This window comes from Cervus canadensis, chromosome 15 (genome assembly GCF_019320065.1).
Source record: "Cervus canadensis isolate Bull #8, Minnesota chromosome 15, ASM1932006v1, whole genome shotgun sequence".
Lineage (NCBI taxonomy): Eukaryota > Metazoa > Chordata > Mammalia > Artiodactyla > Cervidae > Cervus > Cervus canadensis.
The window spans coordinates 12,897,440-12,920,873 of NC_057400.1; the positions used below are offsets into that span (position 1 = coordinate 12,897,440).

The 23,434-nt window shown below is 35.2% G+C and overlaps 1 protein-coding gene across 1 annotated transcript in view; it reads left to right on the forward strand.

Moving 5' to 3' along the window:
* The first annotated feature begins 803 nt into the window (after window positions 1-803).
* The window catches only part of SLC35F5 (solute carrier family 35 member F5), a 38,709-nt gene continuing 16,078 nt past the window's right edge, over window positions 804-23,434 (forward strand). Inside the window, exons 1-11 of the mRNA XM_043487919.1 lie at window positions 804-1,070; window positions 1,930-2,020; window positions 2,178-2,319; window positions 5,252-5,395; window positions 7,590-7,652; window positions 10,364-10,445; window positions 11,996-12,186; window positions 17,331-17,412; window positions 18,166-18,253; window positions 20,384-20,448; window positions 22,355-22,459. Of these exons, the coding sequence (XP_043343854.1) occupies window positions 1,031-1,070; window positions 1,930-2,020; window positions 2,178-2,319; window positions 5,252-5,395; window positions 7,590-7,652; window positions 10,364-10,445; window positions 11,996-12,186; window positions 17,331-17,412; window positions 18,166-18,253; window positions 20,384-20,448; window positions 22,355-22,459 (1,093 nt within the window). The 5' untranslated portion in view covers window positions 804-1,030. The remainder of the gene's footprint in view (window positions 1,071-1,929; window positions 2,021-2,177; window positions 2,320-5,251; window positions 5,396-7,589; window positions 7,653-10,363; window positions 10,446-11,995; window positions 12,187-17,330; window positions 17,413-18,165; window positions 18,254-20,383; window positions 20,449-22,354; window positions 22,460-23,434) is intronic.

Sequence of the window (23,434 nt, forward strand, 5' to 3'; positions counted from 1 at the left end):
CCAGTGAAGAAACTCTTAGTCTCATTTTCGTTTTCTAAATACATATCAGGACGCTGGTCAAGGCTTTTTCTTATGGGATATTCAAAAGCTAATTTTAAAAATCTGTACAATTTAATAATTATTAACATTTGTGTTCCACCTGCATGAATTATCTAAACGCTTCACATTTGTATGCTCAAGTAATCCTAGCATATATACAAATTAATAGACGAGGCAAGTACTATTATTATGCCCACTTTTCAGTAATCTGAGGGCCAGGGAGGTGAAAAGTTTGCCCTTACTGACAGAATTTCTAATTCCCGAAGCTGGGATCTATTTTACATACAAGAGTTTCCAGAAAGCAAAAGTTCTCCCAGGCCATTCTGCTCTCCAGAAAGCAAAAGTTCTCTCAAGCCATTCTGCTCTTCCGTCCTCTTCTCGAGAAAGAACTCTTGAGAGTTTCCTGACCGAATTTTGTAACAAATGCCGTTGTTAGCTCTTGTCTAGGTGCGGGGCCATCTGGAGGCTCAGTCACCCCCCTCGTCCTTCGCTCCACTTCAACCACCCACGCCTTCTTCCCTCTTCTCATTCCACCGCGCCCTGCTTCCCTTCTTCCCAGCTCCTCTCTGCCGTCCCAGCGGCGTCTTCTGGCTCTGTGCTCAGCGCCTGTCAATAGACAAACCACCCTAGAGGTACACCCTCACGTGGCCTGCTGTCGCGCAATCGTGACGAAACCCGTGCGCCACCGCCCTTGGGCCAGGGAGAGGGGGCGGGGCCGCAGGCCGGGCTGGCAGGCTGGCCGGCCGGGGGCGGGGCCGGGGCCAGGGTCCAGCTCCGGGCCTCCGCGGCCATCGCTGCCTGCTCGGTTCCTTACCTTCGCCCGCCCCCAGCCCTCCCGAACCGAGTGGAGCCGACTGGCGTCGGCCGAGGGGCACCGCGGCTTCAGGGGCTGGGCCTCCGCGCAGCGCAATGACAGGCGGCACGAAAGCTCTGTGAGTCCGAGGCCGCGGCCGTGGCCCTGGGCGGCGGCGGGTCCGGGCCGGGTCCGCTCATGGTGCCGCCACGACACCATCCCGGGGCAGGAAGGCCAGGTAAGTAGGCACAGGAGGGCCGCGAAATTACTCGGAACCGAAGCCGGGGACCGAGGGCCCCGAACGGCCCCACTCTTCAGCCTCTGGTAGCGGCCGAGGTGCTCTGACCGAAACGGCCAGTGTCTGGGGACCTATTGAGGGGGAGGCTGACAGGGGCGCGCGAGCCCAGTGTAGACTCTGGTAGTTGAGGAAGCTGCCCGGCGTCGCCGCCTCACGGCTTTAATCTCCTTCTCTGGGGAGACGTCACTGCCTTAACTTTTTTTTTTTTCCCTCCTTGGAAGAAGGAAGATTCCCTTGAACAGCTGTTTCCCCACCCACCTCGTGAATGACTATTTCAGATCGAAATAGTAGACACAGTGACAGGGGTGGGTGGGGGAAGCGTGGAGGATCCTTCTCTTGACCATGTGAGGTGCTTGGAAACGTGCCCTCAATACTCAAAACAAATCACTTCCTCTCAAATCTGCCAAGTCCACTCAAGATCAGGGACGAAGACGACACTTACAAACAGGCGCGTGTGTAGACACTGTCCCAGGGTTGGGTACCTCTGGAGAGAGTAGCAAGAGCGGCGAATCCAGTTGTCTTTATGAAACTATTATGAAGCTGTTCTTCACTAGTTAAGTATTCTTAAATATGTTGTTTGTTGAATTTTGCTTTTTTTCTTTGTACCGTGTTCTTTGAGTATAATTTGAAATGTATAGTGGATAACATAAAAGTGTAGAGAAAAATGTCAGTTATATTTCACATACTTTGATATTCTTTCATTTGCTTTCATTTTAAAGGTGAAGAGTGAAAAAGAGCTTATGAGTCTTATTTTGAGTGGTCGATGTTTTCACAAGCATTATTCTGTGGTGATTTTTAGGTGCGCTGAGTTCTTCACCTCCGTTTAGACTCAGATCTGCTAAGTTTTCAGGCATTGCTCTTCAAGATCTCAGAAAGGCCTTTAAAATAAGGTAAATTCAACACTTAAAAAAACCCAAAACAAAAACTGTATGACTTTGAACATTAGCTTAACAAATATCATACTTCTGTGGTACTTATATTCTCATTTTTACATGGTTATTTTTTTAAAGATCCTTTCTAATGTGATCTGTATTTTTCTAAAAACAGACTGCAAATGGTGTGTGTGTTTATCATGAACCGAATGAATTCCCAGAGCAGTGGTTTCACTCAGCGGAAGCGAATGGCTCTTGGGATTGTTATTCTCCTACTTGTTGATGTGATATGGGTTGCATCCTCAGAACTTACTTCGGTATGTAAGCTTTATCTAGGAATGATGCTGTGTTATTGAAATATCATTATATCTCTAGCCATTACTGTCTCTCATGCCCACTTAAGTGATATTTTGAATATTGTTAAATTTTCTTTTATAACGAACTAGCATGCATTGGAGAAGGAAATGGCAACCCACTCCATTATTCTTGCCTGGAGAATCCCAGGGATGGAGGAGCCTGGTGGCCTGCTGTCTATGGGGTCGCACAGAGTCAGACACGACTGAAGCGACTTAGCAGCAGCAGCAGCAGCAGCAGTATCAATTCAAGTTGAAGCTGAACGGATACTGTTTTTATTGTTTCAGTTTTCTTAAATCCTTAAAAGGAGGTTATTTAGAAAATGAGATACATGCCTATTTTCTTAATATTTGTGGGTTTTATGTGTTTTCTTTCCCCCTAAATTTATTTCTTTTTTTATAAATAGTATTTTCTAGTGGAACAACCATCCAGGAGTCACCATTTAGTAGAAAGTGAAAATACGTTTGGACAAATGAGCGAATGTGATCCGAGTTTTCATGTATGGCCACTATTGTACACATACATGAGTTCATGGACATTTATGTGTTTGCTGCTTTAAACATTCTTGTGAAGTATATGTATAGAGTGATTGCCTGTAATTAAATTTTATTTTGTTTTTATTGATGACCTATTGGTAGTAATGTGATATTTTGAGTTCACAAGCTAGTTTTTCTTTCGACTTGTATAGGTACTTTATTTACTTTGGTTAATGATCCCTGCAAAAATTTATTTTCAGAAATTATTGTGTTTCAACTTACATGTTGCTATCTTAAGGCAAAAGGAAGAGTAGCATTTATAAAATGAACTTAAATGTCAAAGGAAGCAGTGTGATACTGCTGGTCATCCCAAGTGGTAGCTAAGTAAATAGTTGACATTGACATTGTATCTGATGAATAAATTTTTAGCCTTTTTGGAATTAGACTCTAGAATACATTAGGCCATTGATTTTTCACTCTTCTACAACCTTTTTTTTCCCCTAAGATTAGCATTCTGTAGTTTAACTACAAAGAACTCTCTTTAATGTTGATAGGGAAATAAGCTTATCTTTAAAATTTTATTTTAGTTTTAAATAGTTTGGTTTTTATCTATTGTCCTGGTTACTTCCTTTGACATCACAACATGAGGCTGGTAATGGCTATAAGTCTTACTTTGGATGATGCCAATTTGAGCGCTGTAAGTTCCTCATCAGTCTTTACGTAGTTGTTGAATATCCATATGATTATTGTCCAGATAGAGTATTTAACTAGAGGTTATAAAATGTTGATTTTTCTAAGGGTCATTTCTTCTGCATTTATTAGTTGGAATTCTTTAAGGAGAACTTTTCTGCAACTACTATTTTGTTATCCTGAAACATGGTTCATATAGGAAAGTTTGGATAAATCTTTATTCCTATTCATTTTAAACTAATGTCACCTAGCAACTTCCAGAAATAATCATTGAGCATTTTTTGTATATCATTATACATTTATGGATTTTTGTATGTTTGATGTGTTTTAAACATTTGTGGTTATTAATTACTATATGTAAAATTAGATAGCCAATGGAAATTTGCTGTATTTGCTATATGACACAGGGAGCTCAAATCCACTGCTCTGTGACAACTTAATGGATGGGATGGGGTGAGAGGTGGGAGGGAGGTTCAAGGGGGTGGCGACATACGTACATATCTATGGCTGATTCGTGTTGATATGTGGCAGAAACCATTACAATATTGTAAAGCAATTATCCTCCAATTAAAAATAAATTTAAATTTAAAAAAGAAATAGAATTGTGCTTATTATCTCTTTGATGCTTAAACTGCCCTATCTTTGGCCAGTGGGAGCACCTTTAAATTGTCTCTAGTGTCCTTTCAGTAGGACCCCATCCTGTTTGCCTTCTGACACAAAATGTCCTAGACTTATCTCATACATTCCTGCCCCATACTTGGATTTGACCCTTTCTTCAAGGATCAGTGGTTTTTTTGTTTTCAAAATGGCACAGATTATCATCTGGATTCTTGAGGTGCTCATTTCTTCTGGGTTATTTTTTTCTAGGGCTTTCAATGCACATAACTAAGATTTTTTTTTTTAAATAAAAATTATGAGTTCTTTCAATTTAAATGATGATTACAAGGATATCGTATATAGCGCAGGGAACTATATTCAATACCATGTAATAACTTATAATGGAAAGAATTTGAAAAAGAATATTTATATATATATATATACACACACATACACACAAAACTGAATCACTTTGCTGTACATCTGAAACTAACACAGCATTGTAAATCAACTATACTTTAAAAAAATCAAACAAAAATGATAATTGCAGGGTTTTTTTTTTTTAATAACTTCCTAATAACTTTAAACTTCATGCAGTTTTCTTATTAGCCCATATTTTCTCATTGGCTTTCTTTGTGCTATTTCCTCTGTTTGGGCTATTATTTAGCCTTTCAGATATGGATCAAGAATAGCTTCTTTTGGAAAACTTCTATAACCTTCAAAATGGTCTTTCTTTGGTACTCCCGTGGTACCCTGAACCCCGCTGTCATGGTATTAGCATATTACACTGTGTATTTTTCTTATCTATATCTATCTATCTATATAAAATCTGTATTTTTATATCTCCTCTCAGGAAAGCCTGTCTTATTTTGCCTTAGCCCCTAGTATAGATACTGTTGCATAGTAGGTTTTCAGTGTAAACTGAAAACTTTTTATTGCAAGTTGTTTAAAAATATTATGCTTTGCGTGTAAGAAAAAGACAGTATTCAGAAATGAATTCAAAGTATTTTTGTAATCTCTTTTGATCTTTCCAAACAAACATTTAGAGTTAAAAATCATGTAATAATCTTATTTTATTGGCAATGAGTAATAAGGTTTGTCTCATAGTTTGTGTAACTGTTTTCCTCCACAGTATGTTTTTACTCAGTACAACAAACCATTCTTCAGCACCTTTGCAAAAACGTCTATGTTTGTTCTGTACCTTTTGGGCTTTATAGTTTGGAAGCCATGGAGACAACAGTGTACAAGAGGATTTCGAGGAAAGCATGCTACTTTTGTAAGTTTTAAATTTCCAGTGTTTGTTGGAGAGGACTTTTTCAATTTTTCAAAGTACTAGTTTCTTGAAAGATGTCAGATTTTAAGTTGTTCAGTTAAATGAGTGAAAATAGCATGATATAAGAAAAACCTACTTTTGTCCATACCTTAAAATTTTTTCTAATTAGCATGGTGTCAGAATATTTTGTGAGAGATCAAAGGTACATAATCAGTTTCTTTCCCTTACCTCATGATATCCTCTGAGTTGTTAAATACTGTTTAACTAGCCCAAATCAATTAATATGGAGAAAATAATGAAAGAGAAGGGATAAGAAGAGTATCTAGAGTTTTGGTCATTTGCAGACTAGATGAATATCATCTAATTAGTTGATTATAGAAGAAAAATAATTCAAAGTTTGTATGTTAAAATGAAAATAACATATTTCAGGGCATTTTTCAGATGTTTGGCTAATCAAATCATATTCTTTCATTAATGTGACATAACATGCTTGTTTTTAAGTGTTGGAAAAAATGGCAGTTTATATAGTGATATATCTCCCTTGTAGTGGAAACTGAATTTTTGATAATGAAGAATATAAAACTATCTCTTACATTCTTTTCTTGTTTTTTTTAGATTCTCTATCCCTCTCCTTCTTTTTAGAATTGTGGCAACATATACATAACATCAAATTTACCATTTTAATCATTTTTTTCTTTTACCCTATTTTTTATTGTACTCAAATATATATAACATAAAATTTACTGTTTTAACCATTTTAAAATGTGTAGTTCAGTGGAATTAAGTACATTTATTTTGCTGTGTAACCATTACCACTATCCATCTCCAGAACTTTTTTGTCATCCCAAGCAGAAACTCTGCTTGAATGCCCACTCTTTCCTTCCCCCAGCTCCTGGTAACCATTGTTTTATTTTCTATTTCCATTAATCCTTTTCTTTTATGTGTACTACTTTTTGTGAATTAAAACAATATTATTCCTTGTCTTACCTAATGAATGCATGTTTGAGAAATGAACTTTTTTTATTTTTATCAGGCTTTTCAGTAATTTTTGAGGTAAAGACTAGAAATTATACTCCTGTTTACAAAAACTTACCAAAATTATGAATGTGTATATTCCTTACTTTGTAAAAATTAAGATGTATACATTATAGAAATGCATGTTCATTGTAGTATTACATGTAGGAATATGTTACATGTGTATCAATACATGTACGTTGTTGAAAATTTTAAAGATATAAAGGAACAAAACAAAGAAAATAATAAATTCTACCATTCAAGGAATAATCACTGACAGTATTTTGGCATATATACTGCCATTGTTTTACATGTGTGTGTTTTTATTTCACTTTTTATGAAAATGAAATTGTACTGTTGCATCTTGCTTTTTGTGCTTGATAGTATATCACAAACAACTTTTTATGAAACTTAACATTGCTGTAACATTTTTCAGTGTTAAGTATTTTTTAATTGCAGTAGTAATAAAGTTCATTATTGGAGACAAATTATGTTAACAGGAAGAATAAGAGTAATCTATTCGTACTCTTACCATTCTAAGACCACTATAAATATTTGATACTATCCGTAGATATCTATTTATATGTATATATTAAAAAAGATTTATAGCAGAAATAGGTTTGGTCTATATATATTGCTTTCTAACCTGACTTGATTTTTCATTTACTATATCATGAATACTTTTCCAGACTAATAAATAAGCATTTGTTATCATTGTTTCGTATTTTATTTAACTAACAATTTTTAGAGTGTTGTCACTTTCTCTTTTGTTGTAAATAAATAGGAATGCCTTTGTATTCATATGTAGTTATTTACTTAGGCTGGATTCCTAAAAGCATAATTGCTAGGTAAAACACTAGTGTCATTTTATAGCTTTTGATTCCTTTCACTAAATTAGCATCTATAGTAGTTTCACTTGATTCATGTCTGTTAGCAGTGTATAAGATTGAACTGTTAGCAAAACCCTGATGATTTGCCAGTAGGATAGGTAGGCAGTGGTATCTTGTTTAATTTGCATGTTTTTGGTTACTTTTTTCATGTATTTGTTGCATAGTAGAATTCTGTGAGTTGTCCATATCTTGTCCATTTTTCTACATTGACCCTTACTGATTTGAGCTGTGACTCATATCAGTTCTACTTTGTAACATGAGTTTAATTGAATTTTATGTCTCATAATTTGTAGTTTGCAGATGCTGAAGGGTACTTTGCTGCTTGCACAACAGATACAACTATGAATAGTTCTTTGGTAAGTGTTTCTTTTCTCGTCAGGGAGAGACTGGGTGGAGTTGACCATGGCGGGAATGACCGAAATAACTGTGATAGCACCACAGCTATGTTAAGATAGTTATATCTCCATGTTAGGTGCTCTCCACAAGAGTTGTAATTTGGTACTTTCTTTCCTTTGAGATACCTGGGGCCTAGAAGCAAGCAATTCAGCCACCTCTAAGGGGAGAAGGGAAGAGGAAATTAGTTAAGGAGTGAAAAGAGAAAAGGAAGTCCCTTGTTTCTTACCAGCTTTGTCACATCATGTTTGTTGTATTTTATCACTTAGAAGCAAATGCATTTACTTGAAACAGACTCTATAAGCAGATTGTATATTCATTTCACAAATTTTTAAGAGCGCTTAATATGTTAAACACTTCTTCTAGACTCTTGAAATACAGCTTATGTTCCAGTGTGTGTTTGAGGAAGGGAGAGAGACAGATAATAAAGAAGCTTACAAAGGAATTAACATAGTCACTCTATTTAAGCATTTATAATCTTGTTGGAGACAGTATGCAAAAATACTCTTCTTAGATAATTACTAAGGTATCTATTTAAAATGTATCATTCCAAGTGTGGTATTCTATTTGAGAAAGATTTTAAAGTTACTCTAAAATTTAATACCAATTTATGAAGCACTAGCTTGGTGACCTTATTGACAGTACTGTTTTTTAGTTCATCTGGCTCTTAGAACTATGGTTGCTTGCAAGATAGGTTACTTGATGTAGGGTTTGTTAAACTTAGAGAAAGTGTCATTTCTTTTCTCTCTGGGATCTTTAGTGCCAACAAGACTAATAATTGGGAATTCCCTGATGGTCGAATGGTTGGGACCCTCTGCTTTTACTACCGAGGGTATGTGTTTGATCCATGATCAGGGAACTAAGATATCACAAAGCTGCACAGCGCAGGAAAAAAACAAAACAAAAACAAATCACAAAATAACAACAGCAAAAAGAAAACTAGGGAGAGAAAACACGAGACTATTATCAGTTGTCTCTGTCAGTGTAGAAGACAGAGTTGAAATGGCAGCCTACTCTTCTACTCCTGCTGTGCTGGGCTCAGTCGTGTCTGACTCTTGGGACCCCAGGGACTGTAGCCCTCCAGGCTCCTCTGTCCATGGGATTTTCCAGACAAGAGTACTGGGGTGGATTGATCTTCCTGATATACGAATCAAACCCCATCTCTTGCGTCTCTTGCATTGCAATATTGCAAATGAATTCTTTACCACTGTGCCACCTGGGAAGCCCTACTCTTTTGCTAATTTTTGCTGTTATGAGTAAGATAGACATGTCAAATTGTTCTAGGCCAAATGCTGTAATGCAACAAAGAGACTCTATTTCCAAATCCTGTTATCTCTTCATTTACTGAATATTTTTAATTGACAGAGTCTGTATCAGGAGTTAAATAAAAATAAAAAATATTTTATGTTTATTTAAGAAACAGTGTGTTTGGAGAATTGTACCTTGAATACAGATCATCTGAGAAACATTTGCAAAAACAGTTGAGGCATTTAGAACCACTTAAAAATGTAGAAAGAAAGCTGAGCACTGAAGAATTGATGCTTTTGAACTGTGGTGTTGGAGAAGACTCTTGAGAGTCCCTTGGACTGCAAGGAGATCCAACCAGTCCATCCTAAAGGAGATCAGTCCTGGGTGTGCATTGGAAGGACTGATGTTGAAGCTGAGACTCCAATACTTTGGCCACCTGATGCAAAGAGCTGACTCATTTGAAAAGACCCTGATGCTGGGAAAGATTGAGGGCAGGAGGAGAAGGGGATGACAGAGGATGAGATGGTTGGATGGCATCACCGACTCAATAGACATGGGTTTGAGCAGGCTCCGGGAGTTGGTGATGGACAGGGAGGCCTGGCATGCTGTGGTTCATGGGGTCACAAAGAGTCGGACATGACTGAGCGACTGAACGGAACTGAAAAATGTAGATCTTTAGAGTATGGTTAGACAGACCTGAATTTAATTCTGTTGTGTACCACTCAATTATTTTATATTTCAACTTCTAGAAAAGTTCCTTTAAAATTCCGCTTTATAAAGTTGTGAGGACTGATGAGAAATACAAGTTTACCTGCTCTGGACATGATAAGTAAGAACTGATAAGAGGAAGCTATTTTTCTATCTATTAATCTAGTTAAGATTTTTAGGAGTTTTTGGTGTTAGGTGACTCAAGTAGTAAGGGGAAGCAATTTGGCAAATTTGTATACATATTATACATGTGATTATCTGTTCATTGTCTGCCTTCCCCATTAGACTGAGTGATCATTGAGAACAGAGATTTTGTTTCTATTCACTGTTATATCCCCAGGACCTAGAACAGCACCTGACACAATAGGAGCTCAATATGTGTATCTTTAACGAATGAATGAAAAGGAAGGGAGATAATCTATTAGCTGAGAGAGGTCTGTTTTTATGACATTTATGTGTTAAATATCGTAATGTGCCAGTGCTGTCCAATCACATTTCTAAACTTTAACTTGTTCTTTCTGTCTTTGTACCTGAGTGGATCATTCGAGTTTCTTTTTTAAGTCTTGAAAATGCATTTTGGGAAAATTATGCTGTATAAGCATAGTGGTAAAAGGCTCTGTTTTGGGTGGTGTCTGTATCTATAGACCATTCACTTAAATTTAGCCAGTGTATGTTATACTTGCTGTTTATATTTGTTTCTGTTTTTGCTGTATTCCAGAGTGAACCTCTATATGTTCCTGTGAAATTTCATGATCTTCCAAGTGAAAAACCTGAGAACACAAACATTGATACTGAAAAAAGTAAGCAAAACTTAGAATTTCATGACTTAGAAATGAATGAAAATTTTAGCTTTTCATTCAAGCCATTCCAAAACTTAGTGGTTCTGTGGGTTGCCTGAGATCACCTGGCAGGTCTTCTGTTCCATGTGGTATTGGCTCAACCTGTAGTTGTCTGGTAGTTTGACTGGAAATTTTCATTAATTCAGTGGAAATAGCTTTCAAAATACCAGAAATCTCTATGGTGTTATTATAAACATAGATTTTTTTTTTTTTAATGAACAATATCTTCTCCAACAAGGCCATCAAAGACGTTGATAGTGAATTATGGGAGTTTTGCCAGTTGTGAACGTGATAAGGAAAGCCAGCTTCAGTGTAAGGTGCAGAACTTATCCATGATATTCTCTTCCAAGTAGTGGAATTGTAGAAGAATGTTCTGCATGCTTGACTAGGAAAATAATTCTCATAAATTGAATATCTATGAGGAAAAATCCAAATAAGGTTTTACTATAAATGCTGGGCTGGATGAGTTACAAGCTGAAATCAAGATTGCCAGGAGAAATAATAACCTCTGATACGCAGATGACACCACTCTAATGTCAGAAAGCGAAGAGGAACTAAAGAGCTTCTTGATGAGGGTAAAAGAGGAGAGTGAAAAAGCTGGTTTAAAACTCAGTATTAAAAAAGTTAAGATCATGGCATCTTGTCCCATCACTTCATGGCAAATAGAAGGGGAGAAGATGGAAGCAGTGACAGATTTCCTCTTCTTGAGCTCTAAAATCATTACTAGGTCCTAGTCAGAGTCAAAGGTCCTAGTCAAAGCTATGTTTTTTCTAGTAGTCATGTCTGGATGTGAGAGTTGGACCAAAAAGAAAGCTGAGTGTGAAAGAATTGAAGCTTTTGAACTGTGGTGTTGGAGAAGACTCTTGAGAATACTTTGGACTGCAAGGAGATCAAACCAGTTAATCCTAAAGGGAATCAGTCCTGAGTATTCATTGGAAGGACTGATGCTGAAGCTGAAACTCCAGTACTTTGGCCACCTGATGCGAAGAACCAACTCATTGGAAAAGACCTTGATGCTGGGAAAGGTTGAAGGCAGAAGGAGAAGAGGGCCACAAAGGATGAGATAGTTGGATGGCATCAGCGATTCACTGGACAGGAACTTGAGCAAACTCTGGGAGATGGTGAGGGACAGGGAGGCCTGGCATGCTGCAGGCCATGGGCTTGCAAAGAGTTGGACATGACTTTGTGACTGAACAACATAAATGCTAAAATAATATTCATACTATATCCTGAATCAGGCAGTTGTGTGTGTATACACTTGAAACTTTATTTGAATATTGGTCTCATTTTAAAATCTTCAAAATGGTTTATAAATGGAAACATTTTTCCTGCAAACTCTTTTGAATAAGCAGAGCTGTCCCATATAATAATGTAACTGGTTTTTTTGGGCTGTTCAAATGTGATCATAGATTTATTAAATTATATGCATTTATCATTATATTAAAACTTGTGACTTTTGTTGGGTGTGAGGGAAATATTTAATGATTTTGTACTATACTTTTCCTTTTAAGTTCCCAAAAAGTCTCGTGTAAGATTTAGTAATATTATGGAGATTCGACAACTTCCATCAAGCCATGCATTGGAAGCTAAGTTGTCTCGCATGTCATATCCTACTGTGAAAGAACAAGAATCCTTACTCAAAACTGTGGGGAAACTTACAGCAACTCAAGTAGCAAAAATAAGCTTTTTTTTTTGTTTTGTGGTAAGTCTTCTCTTTATTATATGTTTGGAATTTGAATTTTAAGACAGTATACACACCAACAATATACTATGGAAGTGTAAGACAATTTAGGTTGCTTAATGATAACTAAACTTTGTTATCTGTCATCAGAGGGAAATTAGAGTATTAAAGTTAATAAATACTAGTCATATGTGAAAGAATTTAATAAATACTGTACATTGCAACTACTCATATATATTTAGAATTTGAATAATGAATAGTTATTTTATACTATGATATATGTTAATACAAATACTAGTAAATATCCATATGAGTTTGCATTGACTGCATTGATTTCTTCAAATAATTGCTTTTGTAGTTTTACTTTAAATTCATATGTGTGCTGTCGCTTCAGTTGGGTCTGATTCTTTGCGAACTTAAGGACTGTAGCCCACCAGGCTCCTCTGTCCATGGGATTCTCCAGGCAAGAATACTGGAGTGGGTTGCCATTTCCTTTTCTAGGGGATCTTCCCAACCCAGGGATCAAACCCGGATCTCTTATGTCTGCTGCTTTGACAGGCGGGTTCTTTACCACTAGTGCCACCTGGGAAGCCATATAAATGTGGTCAAAATTTTACAAGTATTCATAGTAAACATTTTTTCAGAATATTTTATTATATATAGCTTCTCAATTATTTTGGTATAGAAACCAAAAATATGCTTAATGTTTCACATAAAAATTCATTTAGCAAATAAAATATTATTTTAGGCTAATCTTGGATTAGACAACTTGTCTGAGTTAGTAAAAACTCTGATTTACAGTTTAAAAATGAATTTTAATGCTCAACCTATTCCAAGGTTGTTTTGTATGAACCTTTAGGATTTAAATGTATACTGAGCATTTAAAAACACTAGGTAGTGATGCAGTGCTAATGTCAATATTATTAGCCTGATTATTAGATTTTTTTTTTTACATTACAGTTTTACTTCATATATACTGCATAGCCAATTTTTCATCATCCTCTGCCTGAATAACCTCTCTTTTAGTGATACCTTGATTAATATATTCAGGAATGCAAATCAAATAATCTTTGGGAGTTGTAATATGGTAACTACACATGTAATAAGGTTAACTTAAAGGCTCATATATTTAGATTATGCTATTATGATTTCTGTTACCTTGTTTTAAATGTGTAAGGCAAGACTAAAATTAATTAATTTTATCTCTTAACTTTTAAAGGAGACATGAGGTGAAATGCAAAGAATCTGTATAGTAAAAGTTTAAAAGGAGGAGGGAGATGAGAACCAGATTAAACAGATAATGTCTGTATAGGGGGCAAACCGACTGTGGAATGGGTTGATTGTGTCAGAAACTTCCACTGAGAGGAAGCACGCAGTTTATCTCTAGGCAGTTTGACAGAAAGGGAAGAAGGAAACCTTTCTGATTTACATAGCTTGTTGTCTATTAAAAAGAAGTATTTCTCTTTATTGATAAAGTTAAGTTTTCCCAACTCAAAACTGAAAGAATAAATTTCATAGGCAGTAAGACATTGTTCTGTATAGCAGATTTACAGGTAGATATGCACAGATTTACAGTTATTTAGAAAGATTTCAACCTTTTAGAAAGATTGAAGTAAAATATACATATCACAAAGCTTACTATTTTAATGATTTTTAAGTATACAGCCCAGTGGCATTAAGTACATTCACACTGTTTTGCAAACATCTCCAGTGCCTGTCAGGAGAACTTTTTTCATCTTGCAAAACTGAAACTCTATACCCATTAAATGATAACTTCCCTTTCCCACCTCCCTCAGCTGCTGACAGCTATCATTTTATTTTTTGTCTCTATGAGCTTGACTGCTCTGAGTACCTCATTTAAATAGAATTATACAACATTTTCCCTCTTGTGACTGGCTTTATATTTCACTTTATAATTTAATAAGGTTAATCTTTGTAGCATGTGTCAGAATATTTTTCTTTTTAAGGCTATATAAAGTCCATTCTTGTATATACCACATTTTGTTTATCTGTTCATCCATTGATGTACACTTGGATTGCTTCCACTTTTAATAGTCTTTTTTGAAAAATCAACCTTAAGTAAATTATTAATATAAGAGCAGGGAACTATGTTAATCTTTAGTAAAGGCATTTCTGTAGGAAGTCAGAGTAATATAGCCCAGGAATTCAACTTTTTAGAAACCTGACTCAATAGAGTGATAACCTAGTTGAGGTCTAGAGCAGTGCTATTCAGTAGAAATATAATGTGAGCCTCAAATATAGGTCATATATGTATTTTTAAATTTTCTAGTAGCCACGTTAAAAAAAGAGAAAGTTATTTTTTTTCTTGTATCCTTATTTGAGAATTTTTTGAAACTTTAGATGTTTTAGAATTTTGCCAACCATAAATGAGTTTTTGTATTCCATCAACTCCGGGGCCCATAATGAGGCTTTGTACTTAGTATGATGTCTTTCATCCTTGGCCTTTGAAACACTTTATGGGCCTTAATTAATTCTTTGTTTTTCTTTTACTGGAGTATAATTACTTTACAGCGTTGTGTTAGCTTCTGCTGTGCAGAGTGAGCCAGCTATATGTACATACATACCCCTCTCTCTCGAGCCTCCCTCCCATCCGCTGCACCCCGCTCCTCTGGGTCATCCAGAGCACTGAGCTGAGATCCCTGTGCTGTGTGGCGGCTTCCCGCTAGCTGTCTATTTTACACATGCTAGGGTATGTACGTCAGTCCTAACCTCCAGTTCGCCCCACCCTCCCTCCTGCTGCATCCACAGGTCCGCTCCAAGTCTGCGTCTGTTTCCACCCTGCACGTAGGTTCATTGGTACTGTGTTTCTAGATTCCGTATTATTCGTCAATATATGATATTTGGTTTTCTCTTTGTGAGTTACTTCACTCTCTGTGACAGACTCTAGGTCCATCCACACCACATAAGGAAAGTTAATTTTAATGCTATATTTTTATTTAATCCACTGTATATAAAACACTTCAACATACTATTGATATAAAGATGATTGATGAGATAGTTTGCATTCTTTTTTTTGTACTAAAATCTTCTAAACATTTAAATTTTTAAATATTTCTTTTTCTATTTCATTTCAATTTCTGTTTTTATTTCAATTTCTAAACATTTCAATTGAAGCTAGCCACGTTTCATTTGCTTAATAGTGACATTGGCTACTGGCTAGTGTATTGGACATTGCAGTTCAAAAGGAGTTAATGATTACTGTATTTGCCAACCCTCCTTTAATTCTTTTGTCTCATTAGGGCTTATGGTGTTACAGCTTTTTTTCTGTAAAATATAATTTAGGTCTCACAGGCTTTTACGTTAGTTTTAAAATTAATTGCCATTCATGAAATAATGAGGTATTATATAAATTATTTGTGATAGCTCAAGTATTAGTAAGTGGTTATCCTCAACTCTGAAATAATGAAGAGAAACATTGTAACAATAATTTTTACTGGAGGGTAATTGAGATGGTCTTTCTTTGTGATGAGGCTGCCTTGAGTTTGAGAGCCAGAGAATGGAGTTTGGGGAGAACTGGAGAGTGGGAAGGTTTTTCTGGAAAGAGTTCATAGCTAATGAGTAGTTAGAATCTTTGAGTTTCTACCATCTAAATGGTCTGATTTTATTTCTTTATCTTGCATTAGCAGAGAGCAGTGAGATTGTTTGGAAAATGAGCACAGTATTTAAGTATTAAAGTGGTGAGGAAAGTAGGTCAAGAAAGCTAATTATCACCTGATAAGCATTACCTATTCTTGCAGAAAATCTCAAAAAGATAACTAAAGGGCAGAATCTTCTGCTTCTTGTTTAGTGCATCAACTGCAAGCAATTGTGGCCCCTTTTTTCCACATATATTTGATATTGCCCATCATACCAGTTGCTAACCTCATTTTCTTATTTAGATAGTCAAGTGAAATTAGGATGTCAGAAGACTACAGATGGAATCAGAGTCTTTGCTGTGCTTTCAGTCTGGCTTTAGCTTTGAGTACAGTGTAGACTGAATGGAGACTTCAAGGCTCTCAACCATCTGCTGCCTCTTAGCAGTGCGCTAAGATCATGTGTCTATACTGCTTCTTTGAAATATAAATGCTGATAATCATACCATTCACTTAACTAAAAGTTCTGAAAGAGATCAGGAGATGTCCCTCCTTAACAGAGACAAGTCATTGTCCAGCAGAACATGATTATCCAGTCCATCTGTTTAAGCAACAGAAAACAGGTAGACAAGCAGTTAATTTACTTAGACCAGCAGTCTGCTTCTTAATGTATGCTACATTAGGGACACTCATGCACATGTGTCCCAGGAGGCATATGCTAAAATGTTCTTGGTAGCATTGTTTGGTATAGTCAAAAAATGTCCATCAACAGAAAATGGATAAGTTGTTGTAAATTGCATTAGAATATCTGATGGCAGTGAAAATAACTTTATATGCACATACACACAAACATCAGGCTTCATCAAAAGAGGCCTTATTTCTTATTCTTTAAATCAAAATGGGCCCAGCATTGGGAATATAAGGATACTCTAGCCTTGATGTGCAAAAGGGAAGAAAGAAGGAGAAAAAATCCCTGTAACTGTAAAACCTCCTTTATTATATCCAAAGTTACGAGACTTGGTATTATGGTCTGTGCTGTGTGGGTCTGTGCTGTGTGTGAGACATTGGTATTATGTCTCAAAACTGAGAATCAGAGAAACAATTACAGTTAGCCAGTAAATTCACAGTATTCTTGGACATTCTAAAATTTCCAAAGTGAATACAGCCTTTTGTCTGTGTCAGTCTGGCTAGTTCCATTCCCTTAAGCATCACCTGTTCAATCGATTTCTCTTAAATTTGATTTAGATAAGCACTATCTAAGCACTATCAGTGCTTAGATAAATCAAATTTCAGTGTTGATTTGATATTCAATTTATCCTAATATTTAAAGAAGCCTGAAAAGTGCTAATTTTTAACCAATTTGTTCATTTCTTAAGGAAAATTGGATAGCAAAGATTTTTGGTCTGATATAAGTGTTTGTCTTCTTTTTAGGCCTGTGATTTTTCAATGCAAAACAAAATTGAAACTTCTTATAATAGTATTTAGTGGGAGAAAAGAAGGAGGGGACTATAAATTATAATGACAAATACAAATAAGTAATTTATTAGGTTTCATTATTTTCTGTTTCTTCAGTGGTTTTTGGCAAATTTGTCATATCAAGAAGCACTTTCAGACACACAAGTTGCTATAGTTAATATTTTGTCCTCAACTTCTGGTAAGAAATTTGTCTTATCTGTATTATAACTCAAGGCCTATTTCTGATATATATGTGTACATATAAATATTTTTATCTTGTTATGAATTATTTCATTCTTTTTAACATATATTAATGTATTATAACTACTACTTAATCTTTAAGTTTAGTACCATAACCTTGTACTGTTTATATTCCTTCTAATACTTTACAGTATTTTCTATGCAACAAAAATACATTGTATATGAAGTTTTACAGGCTGACCCTTTGTATTGTAGCTATCTTTCCTTTCACATATTCTTTCTAAGGATATTTTTTTTGACCCTTTGGCTAAATGTGGTTGCTTATTTCAGATCTATAATTTGCCCTATGAAAGGTGTTTTATTTTTAAAATTGAATCACCTTCCAGGTCTAGAAGATAAAAAAAGGATTTTTGAGCTGTAAAAGTAACTTTAGCACACATGCTTGATTATGATGAGGTCAGAATGTTACTCTGAATGCTGAGTCTAACTCTCTTAGTAGTTTTAAAATAAATAGGACTGTACTTGATCCGTATTGGTGAGATAAACAGTTTAATTTGGAGACTGTTTCCATGTATGGTCTTTTTTCAGCCTAGGTAACTGTAGTTGTATTCTTAGTCATTTAAAAATGACAAGATTTAAAAGTTAGGTAATAAGTAATTTACTTATTTAAGCAATCAAGTTGGTAATAAATAATTTTGACAGTATTTATTTAAGCGAATGTATCTTTTTAAAAATCTTTTTCTTTCCACAGGACTTTTTACCTTAATCCTTGCTGCAATGTTTCCAAGTAACAGTGGCGATAGATTCACTCTTTCTAAACTTTTAGCTGTAATCTTAAGGTAAGAATATAATATAATAGCTAGTTCTTAAAAATGCAGTGTTTAAAGCATTTCTGGTAGTGATAGAGGAGGGTTTATATTATAATATATAGCCAGAGAAAGATGAAGATAAAAGAAGGTTTTAAATGAACATCAGCTCTGCATCACATCCTTGGCTAGTTTTAGTTTTCAAAACCTTCCTAGGGCGTATAACTGAAGGGAGGATCTTAAAGGGGCTTTGGTTCCCATTCATGAGACTATGAACTTAATTAAGTATTGTACTGACATTCACGTTTAACTGCATGTTATTCACCCTCATAACCTCCCAAGTTTCTGTTTCCTTTTCCTAAAGCAAGCTTCCCTTTTTGTTTAGTTTTTAGTTTTTACTTCTCCCATTTATAGAAATCTAACATGCAGTCTTCTCTGATTGTCTCAGCCTTAATCTTTTAGTTATTTTCTGTATAAACCATCTGGCAATTTTGTTTTACTTTTTGTGATAAAGTACATAAGTACCATTAGTAACTAATTTAAATATTTTCTTTTTATTTGACTTTGTATTTATTTGTCTTGTCTTCCCTAGGAGATTGTAAACCATTGAAGGCTAAATCCTTGTTTTCTGCTGCTTTGTGTTATCAAAGGCCTAGCATAGGGCTTTGCTGACAGTCAGTACTCAAAAAAGATATATTGATTTGATGAAACTCTTGTTTTTGTAAGAGAAAATCAGAAATCAGAGAAGGTACCAGAATAATTTACCAGAAAGATTGGTGTTTTTGAGCTATCAGAGCTGGCTTTGAATCAGAGCTCTGTTTTCCCCTGGCCACTTCCCCTTAACTCTCTGAGAGGATTTCCTTGATGACAAAATGATGATAGTATCATCTAATTTACAGTTTTGTTTTAAAGTTTGAAAGTATCTATATAAAAAGTGATTATTATAGAGACTGGTTCTTGACAGTCACATAAGTGGTGTTTCTCTCTTTTAGATACAAGGGTAAATTGACAGTGGTAGTTTTCATGGGCGGTCTGGTTGAGCCAACTGATTTACCAGTTAGACTTCATGGATGCTAGAAATTTATTCTTTTACATGACTGGCTCATGATTTAGCCAGATGAATTTTTACACTAGGAAAATACAGTATATTTATATTAGGGAAGTAATGAGGTTTATCCAGCTTTGTTCACAATTCATGCCTATTTCTAACTTTTCTTTGCGTTGTCTTAATAAAAGTAGAAAGATGCACAGAAATAGAAAGACAATATAAGGCTCCATGAGGATGGGAATCACATCTCTCTTGTTCAATGCTTAACCCAAACTATTGCTCAATAAGCAACAGTTGAATGAAGAAATAACCTCTGATTTCTCTGCCTCCTTTATTTGGTCTTATTTTATCCATTAAAATGATGGAATTATTTATTTAAATATTTAAGATTAATTTTATTATTAATTTTGATTTTACCTGGTGGCTTAGTGATAAAGAACCCGCCTGCCAATGCAGGAGATGCAGGTTTGATCCCTGGGTCAGGAAGATCCCCTAGAGTAAGAAATGGCAACCCACTCCAGTATTCTTGCCTGGGAAATACCATGGACAGAGGAGCCTGGTGGGCTGCAAGCCATGGGGTTGTACAGTCAGACACAACTTAGTGACTAAACAACCATAATAATAACAAGAGTTATTACTATTGCTAGGTTTATATGGATTTAATACACGTACATTTAAAAAAAAAAGATTGAAGGAGGGGTGACAAATTGACTTTTTCCTAATTGAAAGGCAGAAGATAGCATAGCAAGTTAAGAACACTAGACTCTGGAAGTAGACTGCCTGCGTTTCAATCCTAGCTATGTGATTTTGGTCAAGTTACTTCATTTTTTTTGTGCGTTAGTTTTCTCATGTGTAAAATGGGAATGGTAATGATAATAATACCTTCCTTATAAGGTAATGTCAGTCATTTTATGTGGATTAAATTAATTAATACAACCACAGAACTTAATAGTATACTGATATTATTCAGTATTAATTAAATCATGAATTCTTTGATGGTTTGACCTAAAGTTAAGATTAGTCTTTATTACTTGTAAATAACTTTGATCTTTATGATTAGTCTTTTAAAGGAATTTATTATGTTACTCATCAGTAATGATTGTTATTTCTCATAGCATTGGAGGTGTTGTGCTGGTAAATCTGTCAGGATCTGAAAAATCTCCTGGAAGAAACACAATAGGTAAATCTGACTCTGAATTCTTCCTGTTAGAATATACAAGAAAGACCTGTGCATATCATCGTGCATGTGCACATACACACACGTGTATGCATATGCACACGTGTGCACACACATACACACAGGGTGGGCACTAATAAGGTTTTATTAAAAAAGTTTTCCTTTGGAAATAATGTAAGAAAATTAAAAAATATAACACAAAACTCTCATATAACCTTCACTCAGATTCTCTTAACTGTTTATAACATACATAGCTACAGTACAGGTTTAAAAATCAGGAATTAACAGCTATTACAGTCATTTTTATTTAGTCTGTAGGTTCTTTTCAAATTTCACCATTTTTTCCCACTAATGTTCTTTTTCTGGTCCAAGATCATTTGTTGCATTTAGATATCATGTCTCCTTGGTTTTCTTTAATCTGTGACTATCCCACTGTCATTTTTTGCCTTTTATAACTTTAATATTTTTGGAGAATACTGTCCACTTTTTTTGTAGAATGTCCTTCAATTTATTTTTCTGGTATTTCTTTATGGTTAAACGTATATTGTGCATTTTTGACAAGAATACCATGGAAGTGATACTGTGTCCTGACAAATCCATCATATCAAGAAGGCTCATGATATTTATTTGTTGTGTTACTAATGACATTAATTTTAAAGTGATGTCTGTCAGGTTGCTCTAGTGTAGCTCCTAGTTTTTCCCTGTGTAAGTAATCAGCATTTTGTTAGAGATATGGAGACTATACATATATCCTGCCCATCATGCTTGCAGCCACTAATTTTGTCATTCACTTCTGATTTTTACCTGAAACAATTACTACTATGGTAAGCACTTAGTTTTTGATCCATTGTTTAGATGTAGCAGAAGAATCTAGCTTCCTTGGTTTCCTTCTGTATACTTTCTTTAGTTATTTAAAGTCCACTGAATAGAATAATGCTTTCTAAACTATTCCTGGATAGTGCCCAGGGAGCTGTGTCTCTTGAACTGTCTTAGCTCTTTCTCACCTAGAGTAGCTCTGTATGTTTAAAACAATGTATGTGTTTTGTGTGTGAGATTTTGTTGACAGACTTTCCTTTATAGCACTAATAAATAGATTTATTGAAACATTGAACTTTTGGATAATTGATTTAAAGTATTGAATGTGGTCACTTGGCAAATAGCACCTTATTATAGGTGTTTTTTAAAGGCTTACTTAAATGTTTTTGAGAGTGAGTTAATATATTAAAGAGAATCAATATTCATTATGCAGGAAGGAACTGCTAGTCGTACATTATGTTAGATATTTTAGAACATTAAAAAGTATAAATTATGTGTTTGCAGTTGTCAAGAAGTTTTTCTTTTAATCAGTATATATGATTGACAAAATGAAACCCCTAGAGAATAAAATCATACTACATTCAGCTGTAGTATTAAACTGTCTAAAATAGAAGACAAGCAGGATGGAAGTTTAGTGGAGTAGAAAGAGGATGCTTGGTGACAGTGTGGGACTTTAAAAGAGTCTTGAAGATGGTGGTAGAATGTGTATTAAAATGATACATGGCAGAGGGGAGAACAATATAAATAGCCTAGAGTGGGAAGAAAACATTGTTAAGTTGGCTATGTCAGGTTTCAGAATTGTTTATGTAGGGGAAGATAGGAAGTATGTACTTCAAAATTAAATACCAAAGTGTTGGTATTATAACATGTATATCTGATTGGTTAAATCATCAAGGTGAATGATTTCGTATTTGTTGGTTTATACTTTAAAGTCCTTCCTATATTCCTGGAGGACATGGATAAGGTGGGTTATACTTTATCTTTTCATATTTGAATAGCACTCATTTCTTGAAATAGGACCTGACTGTGTCAGATTTTAATTATGTGTTGAATGAGTTCATGAACAAATACTTTATTATATTGACTTTTACAGGTTCCATTTGGTCTCTTGTTGGAGCCATGCTCTATGCTGTTTATATTGTTATGATTAAGAGAAAAGTAGACAGAGAAGATAAGTTGGATATTCCAATGTTCTTTGGTAAGAATATGTTTAACTTGTTGAGGCTATGTACTCTGAATGATTAACTTAGGGTTTTGTTTTTGTTTTTTGGAGGGAGTAGGGAAGGCTCCCTTCCCACTCCCCCATGTAATTCTTTAAAACCATTAGACTTTAAAGATTATGAAGTCCACTCTCAGTGTTTTTCTCTTATCTTGGTTCTGCATAATTGTGGACCTGGAGGAAATGTTCACTCTCCCAATGTGAGGTAAAAGAAATTCTTCTAATGTACCTTTTTCAAATTAATATCTTTAACCTGTAAATCAGATATTTTCCTCATTGATATCACTGGTTATGCTGTTATAAGCATGTGAGGGTTTACCTATTGTGTTATACATTTTGCCATTTTTGAATTGTTAGAAGCATAGGATTGGGGAAACTGCCCCAAAATGATGTCTAATACTAGTTCTGTCTATGAGCTAATTTTTACTAAAAATTGTAGGTCATTTTCACTTTAAGACTCAGACTCTTTTATGACATAGATTTTTTAATTACCCAATTACAGTTTCTGGCATCAATTCTTAATTTTGGTAAATGCCTAATATAATTTATAAATTCTTATTTGCCTGAAATGAGCTCGGTAAAGAAGTCCGATATCTAGGATTACAAAAGAAGAGTACATTGACATGATATGTTCCAATATCAATAGATAATGGAGCCTAGGGGTGAGAATTCAAAGTACAGCTTACAGGAAACCAGGAGACCTGGACTCTAGCTGTTGTAACTTCATTTATCTCATACTCATCTGAAAATGAGGAGATTAGACTAGGTTAGTAGCTGATTTATGAAGGATCCTGGGAAGATTGGAAGGAAGTGGAGTTGCATGTGTGAGTTTGGTTCCCAGACTGCTCTGCTGCTTGTACTGAAGCAATTCTGCTTTGTTGTTTTTTTAGCATTATAAATTAATTTGTAGAGATGATTTTTCTACTAAAAGTTTGAATATCTGCACCTAATGAT